Source organism: Bombina bombina, chromosome 10, assembly GCF_027579735.1.
Source record: "Bombina bombina isolate aBomBom1 chromosome 10, aBomBom1.pri, whole genome shotgun sequence".
Taxonomy (NCBI): domain Eukaryota; kingdom Metazoa; phylum Chordata; class Amphibia; order Anura; family Bombinatoridae; genus Bombina; species Bombina bombina.
The window spans coordinates 48,400,020-48,407,358 of NC_069508.1; the positions used below are offsets into that span (position 1 = coordinate 48,400,020).

At 37.3% G+C, this 7,339-nt stretch overlaps 1 protein-coding gene across 1 annotated transcript in view; it reads left to right on the top strand.

Annotated features, from left to right (window-relative positions):
• The window catches only part of RWDD3 (RWD domain containing 3), a 66,105-nt gene extending 59,164 nt beyond the window's left edge, over window positions 1-6,941 (top strand). The window contains exons 2-4 of the mRNA XM_053694053.1: window positions 1,864-2,333; window positions 5,010-5,125; window positions 6,375-6,941. Coding sequence (XP_053550028.1) covers window positions 1,864-2,333; window positions 5,010-5,125; window positions 6,375-6,486 — 698 coding nt within the window. The 3' untranslated portion in view covers window positions 6,487-6,941. The remainder of the gene's footprint in view (window positions 1-1,863; window positions 2,334-5,009; window positions 5,126-6,374) is intronic.
• The last annotated feature ends 398 nt before the right edge of the window (window positions 6,942-7,339 follow it).

The following is a 7,339-nucleotide window of genomic DNA, read 5'->3' on the forward strand; positions in this document are numbered from 1 at the left end:
GGGGGGTGAGCATACAACGCTAGACACGCCCACCATGACCCGATCCCATGCAGTAAGTGCTGTTGGCTTCAGGACAGCCAAACGGATAGGATGTTCCATGTCGTCCTAATGTCTTTAAAAGGTGAAAGGACCAGTAAATAAAGTAGATTTGCTTAATAAACAAGTGCAAGATAACAAGATTTTTTTCTGACAAATAACAAATTTATGTCTATTTACACTTCTCCTGTATCATGTGACAGCCATCAGCCAATCACAAATGCATATATGTATATTCTGTTAATTCTTGCACATGCTTAGTTGCCTTGATTATAAATAGCGGGCTGACTGCAGCGCATTTTTTTCCGGCTCCCTCAAGCGTCTTTAGCCTCGTTAGCCTCACCAGTCCTTGTGTTATTAAATAAAAAACATCGCTAATGCACTGCAGTCAGCGCTCAACTTGCAATCTAGGCGAGTAGAAGCTGGGGACTCAAAAAATGAAAATATAAAAAGACTGTGCACATTTTGTTAATGGAAGTAAATTGGTAATGTGTTAAAAATTGCATCCTTTATCGCATTGGTTTTCAAACCTGTCCTAAGGACTCCCCAAGGGTCCAGGTTTTCTGGATAACCTTGGATGAGAGCAGGTAAAATAACCATGGTTACTAATCAGCTGATTGTTTCACCTGTGCTCCAGTTCAGTTATCCACAAAATGTGGCCTGTTAGGGAGGTCTGAGGACCAGTTTGAAAACCAGCGCTCTTTCTGAATCATGAAAGTTACATTTTGACTTGAGTGTCCCTTTAACCCTTTGAGTGCTAAGCACTTTCCCACCTGGGTGCTAAGATTTTTAAATTTTTTGAACAAAATTTTTTGAACTTTTTTTTTTTTTTCAGACCCCCAAGACTTACACTGTTGGAAAGCTACAGGCTTCTAAGCAGCATACCCCCTACTCCTATACTTAACATTGTTAAGTATAAATAAAGTTGTGCGGTGACGTCATCATGTTATTGCGCGTGACGTCACCACGCAAAACAGGAAGCCCCGGCGATGCCTGTCACTCTACAGGCATGATCGCTGGGGTAGGAGCGGGTGGGAGCCCCCAGATCTCCCTCAAGGTGGGAGAGTGCTAGTGACGGCTCTGAGACTTCATTAGCACCAGCGTTGGAAACTCTGTGATGGCTCAGAGCCGTCATTAGCCCTCAAAGGGTTAAAACTACCTTTAGGTTACATGTATAAGCTGTTTTATGACGTAAATATTGTCTAATATCGTGGTTTACACTTGGTCCCATCCCCTCTCCAAACTGTCCCATTTTACAGATGCAAATATTCCAAAATCCAATTTGGATAAAGTTTTTTTTACCTATAATTGTAAATATATGATTTATTATTTTATTATTATTTATTATGATTAATGATAAATATTTTACCACATTATTTATGTCAAAATATATTTGGACATGTCTTAAACAATTTATGTCCAAAATAATAATGCACGTAGGTCCTATAGATCAGTGTTTCTCAAACACAGTTCTCAAGTAAACCCAACAGGCCAGGTTTTCATTATAGCTGAACCAGTGCACAGGTGAAGTAATCAGCTGATCAGTAACCATGGTTACTAACCTGCTCTCGCCCATCAGCTGATTATGTCACCTGTGCACTGGTTCAGCTATAATAAAAACCTGGCCTGTTGGGGTTACTTGAGGACCGCGGTTGAGAAACAACGCAATAGATGCTTTTTGGTGCAAAATCAACTAAAGTGAAAAAAAAGTAAAAAAAGAGAAATCTCCTGAGCTATGTAAAATGTTAGTAAAAAGCCTTTGTCTGATTTATTGCTATCTTTATATAGCATAGAACCTAGCTGAGTAATTGTTTCCATGTTTTGCAGACAACGGAATAACTGCAGCGATTCAGACAAGTTTACAAGGTGTAAAAGATTCGGAGATACATCTAAGACTTTTATTTGAACTGCCGGTTACGTACCCGTCATGCCTGCCAAATATTTCTGTCAGCTCCAAGGAACTTACGAGGACGCAGTGTAGCATCTTAAAAGACAAATTACTTGAACAAGCTAAACAACATATTTTGGAACCCATGATACACAATTTAATTCTATGGCTGCAACAGAATCTAAAATATCTCATTAAGGAGACGGAAACATCTGTTTTGGAAGAAAACCGCCCACTGACAGACGAAGGGACGTGGACAGTGCTTCTGCATTTAGATCACATGAGAGCTAAGAACAAATATGTCAAAACTGTAGAAAAATGGGCAACTGATTTGAAGTTGTGTGGAAGATTGATGTTTATGGGTAAAATAATACTGATTCTTCTTCAAGGGGAAAAGAGTAGGATTAGGGTGAGTTACAGAGAAAAATGACTCCTGTTTATTGCAAAGAATTTTGGTAGATGCTTAAATACAAAAACCTTTATTTAAAACATTAGTTATCAAATACGCAGGCAACATTTCAGACCTTAAAGGGACATTAAACACTTTGAGATGGTAATTTTAAAATGATAAATCGTACATATAAAAAACCTCTACAATATATTTTCATGATTTATTTTGTCAACATTTTCCCTGTAATTCCATTCTCAAATTGTGAGAATTTCAGTTACTCATAGAAATAGCAGTTGCCCAACACTGTTATATTCCACACAGCCATTGGCTGCACACTCTAGTGACCTATTTATATCTGTCCCTAATTGGCCACATCAGAGAAACTAACCTAAGTTACAACATGGCGGCTCCCATTGTTTTATAGACATTATAACTTTACACTTATTTTGTCACTATTTAAACTAATGAAACTTTAAAAAATACATCTACATGGTATTCTCAGACTAATCTTTTATTTGAATGCATCATTCTATCTAGCATTTATTTAGCGTTTAATGTCCCTTTAAGAGAACATCAATCAATTTATGATTGTAATATAAAATGTTAAAACTTTGGTAGGATACTCTTATTGTTTATTTTGTTTCCTTTTCCTGTAATTTAATTCTGAAAATTGTGGGGTTTCCAATTTCTGTTAGAAGTGGAACTCCAAACTTAAAGGGCCATTATCGGGAAAAAAGTACATACTCAAATTCATTATGGACATACGCTTCTTGCACTGTAAAAGCTTTCAATGAAAATGAAAGTACTCTAAAACATTTTTGCTCATAAATGAATATTGCAAACAACATTCTTCTATTCAGAATTGAAATCCATTGATGTACATTTAAGTTTTGAGTTTTATGCCCCTTAGATTTAAAAATGTTGTTGAGTATTTGAGCATTTGACTGTTTGTTTTTATTATTTAAAAGATACAAAGAGGTATATTTATCAAATGGTGGGCAGACATGTCTGCCCGACATTGTTAAATGCTAACAGCATATGCTGTCGGCATTTATCATTGCACAAGCATTTCTGGTGAAATGCGTGTGCAATTGCGCCCCCTGCAGATTTGCGGCCAAGCAGCCGCTAGCAGGGAGTGTCAATTATCCCGATTATTACGACCGCTGCTTCTTAACTTAGGTTTCCAGCGAGCTGGATACCTGGGGCGTCAAAATCAGCATCCGCTGCTTGATAAATCTACCCCACACTGGTACATTAAAGTGCCATAAAACAGGTTGAGATCTGTGCATATCCTAAAAGGGCTGATTAATTAAAAATAGTTTGCTTAAAAAAAATGTTTAAAAATTGCTGGCAAGTATTTTAAAATAATTTTCAAAAATAAGCAAAATGAATTACATAACTGCTGCCTGGAGAAGCCAACTCCACCCCCCCCCCCCCCATCAGTGTTCAGACACAGGCATTGTATTTCTACTGAGTTCACAGCTTCTATGCATGCTCCAGCAGATAATCACTGTGCACTTTTGCATTCTACCAAAACAGCAATAGATATAGATACAGCCAAAGAAAGGAAATGTGAGGGGGGAGTTAGAGCTAGGGGTTATTGGCGAGGCACTGCAGTATAAATTTGCAGGTAAAGTAATTCAAGTACATTATTATTTTATTTTGTCTCTATCCCAACTTGTTTTATGTTCCTTTAATGACCTTCCAAAAAAATGATTGTATTTTTTAAAGTAAAATCGATCTCTTTTTACCCCCACTTACCTTACACAAAGTCCTCACAACTCCGCTGCACTTTCTTTTCTTCTAATTGAAGCAGCTACAGCCAATCAAAAGCTGTAATGAGTTCCCCTACTGTGAATTAAAGGGACACGAAACCCAAGAATTTTCTTTCATGATTCAGACAGAACATACAGTTTTGAAAAATGTCAAATTTACTTCTATTGTCAAATTTGCTTCGTTCTTATGTTATTATTATGCTCTTATATGTCGCTTGATCTTATGGAAAGACTTAAAGGGACATGAAACCCACATTTTTTCTTTCATGATTCAGAAAGAGCATGTGATTTTAAACAACTTTCTAATTTACTTCTATTATCTAATTTGCTTCATTCTCTTGATATCCTTTGCTGAAAAGCATATCAAGTAGCTGCTGATTGGTTGCTGCACATAGATGCTTCGTGTGATTGGCTCACCCATGTGCATTACTATATCTTCAACAAATATATCTAAAGAATGAAGCAAATTAGATAATAGAAGTAAATTGGAATGTTGTTTAAAATTGTATTTTCTACCTGAATCATGAGAGAAACATTTTGGGTTTAGTGTCCCTTTAACAAAAAGGAGCATATTTTAGACTTGTGCATATGACACTTTAGTTGATATATTTTTATGGAGATTTAAGTATTATGATATGTTTGAAAGAGATTGGCGGATGAGTTAAGGAGCAGCGGTCTTAAGTTTCAGGCGGACCGGACTTGAAACTTCGGGGGTAGATTGCAGTATCCGCTTTTTAATAAGTCCACCCCTTTTAACAGTGAAAGTTATTTTTAGATAACCTTACCTGAAAGGAGAAATTTAAATTATTGGAATCATTCACAGAAAATAATCCTCACTTCATTGTCTCACTAATAATTATTTTGTTAATACTATGAATTCATGTTTAATTGTACTACTAATCTCTGATTGGTCTTTTAGGAATATTTGGTGTTGCAGAAAACCTGTAAAGTAGATGTTGATTCAAGCGGAAGGAAATGTAAAGAAAAAATGCTCAGCGTCCTTTCAGAAGCGAGATTACCCTCCGAGCACAAAAGGTGTTTCTTCTATTCAGTATAAGAATACTAACTATTCCACGGGCTCGATTTATCAAGCCCTTCTCCTCCATATGATTTATCAAGCCCTTCTCCTCCATATGATTTATCAAGCCCTTCTCCTCCATATGATTTATCAAGCCTTTCTCCTCCATATGATTTATCAAGCCCTTCTCCTCCATATGATTTATCAAGCCTTTCTCCTCCATATGATTTATCAAGCCCTTCTCCTCCATATGATTTATCAAGCCCTTCTCCTCCATATGATTTATCAAGCCCTTCTCCTCCATATGATTTATCAAGCCCTTCTCCTCCATATGATTTATCAAGCCCTTCTCCTCCATATGATTTATCAAGCCCTTCTCCTCCATATGATTTATCAAGCCCTTCTCCTCCATATGATTTATCAAGCCCTTCTCCTCCATATGATTTATCAAGCCTTTCTCCTCCATATGATTTATCAAGCCCTTCTCCTCCATATGATTTATCAAGCCTTTCTCCTCCATATGATTTATCAAGCCCTTCTCCTCCATATGATTTATCAAGCCCTTCTCCTCCATATGATTTATCAAGCCCTTCTCCTCCATATGATTTATCAAGCCCTTCTCCTCCATATGATTTATCAAGCCCTTCTCCTCCATATGATTTATCAAGCCCTTCTCCTCCATATGATTTATCAAGCCCTTCTCCTCCATATGATTTATCAAGCCCTTCTCCTCCATATGATTTATCAAGCCCTTCTCCTCCATATGATTTATCAAGCCCTTCTCCTCCATATGATTTATCAAGCCCTTCTCCTCCATATGATTTATCAAGCCCTTCTCCTCCATATGATTTATCAAGCCCTTCTCCTCCATATGATTTATCAAGCCCTTCTCCTCCATATGATTTATCAAGCCCTTCTCCTCCATATGATTTATCAAGCAGAGGTCATGAGACCACTGCTTCTCTACCATCTTCTCCACCTCTTACGTGGAGATTTCAGTCTCCCAGGTCTTATCCAACCGGGAAGATTGACAGCTCCTGTCCGCATGTGATTGGCTGTGCACGGGCAGGGGGCGGAATGGCAAGCGAGCGTAAAATAGCGTTTGTGTACAATGTTAAATTCCGGCAGCGGATTTCTGCCCGCCAGAGGAGAGGACGGGCGGACAGGCGCAAATATCTACTCCGCTGTCCGCCAGAGATTGATAAATCGAGCCCTGTGAGAAAACTAAGCAAATACATCTTTCTAAATGCATCTGCTTTATTACAGATTTCACTCTTTTGAAGTACAAGAATATTCATCAGTTGGCGAATTAAAAAAAGAATTTGAAGACGTGGGACTTGGAACCGTATTCACTGAATTTGTTCAATCTCTTTTTTAAAGGGACTTTTTTTTTATTTGCAAACTATGTATCAGCAATAAAACACTGCATTGCCAACGATCTACAAAGAAATGTATTATAAACATTTATACTTTAGTTCTATTAGCAAAGTTTGAATTGTTTTGTAGTTCAGGGATATACCACTTGAATCTCTTTTTTGTTGTTGGTGTAAGTAGATAGGTACAGCTGTAAATAAACTCCTGCACTGATCAATCAGTTTCTAGCATTTTGTAGAGATAAGCTTCTGCAGGAAAACATAGATAAACTAAATACTGAAGGTTCATTGTAAAGTTGTTTTAATTAAGCATTTTAATGAAAATTAAATGTTTAAATTTAATGTCTTTTAAAGTGTAAAGAAACTAAAATAAAAATGATGTCAACCTTATAACATAAGAATATTTAAACATATTAAAGGGACATGAAAAAACAATAATAAAATGCTCTATGTTAAAATATTTTACCATTGCACTATTGCTTGCAAATAACTAGGGGGTCAATTCTGTTTTTTCACCCCCCCCCCCATATAAGAAAAATGTGATTGTCCATTTTTTTCCTATTAACAAAGTTATTACAAGTCAAAAACAGCCGAGCTTGATAACTGCTATGAGATTTTATCACCATTTCCCCTTGACTACCGATAATGGCTGCTGATTACAGAAAACCATGATGGGTTAGAAGTCCTAAGCTCCCATTTATCATAGTCCGTTCAAAAACATTGTCTGCCCAACATTGTGCAGCCGCAACCCTTGCTCTCCTCCAACCAATTGCGTTAGAGCAAGGCTCATCAATCATCCCGATTGCTACCTCTAGGGTCGCAGAGAGGCTAAGTAGCAGCAGCTTCATAAATGGGACC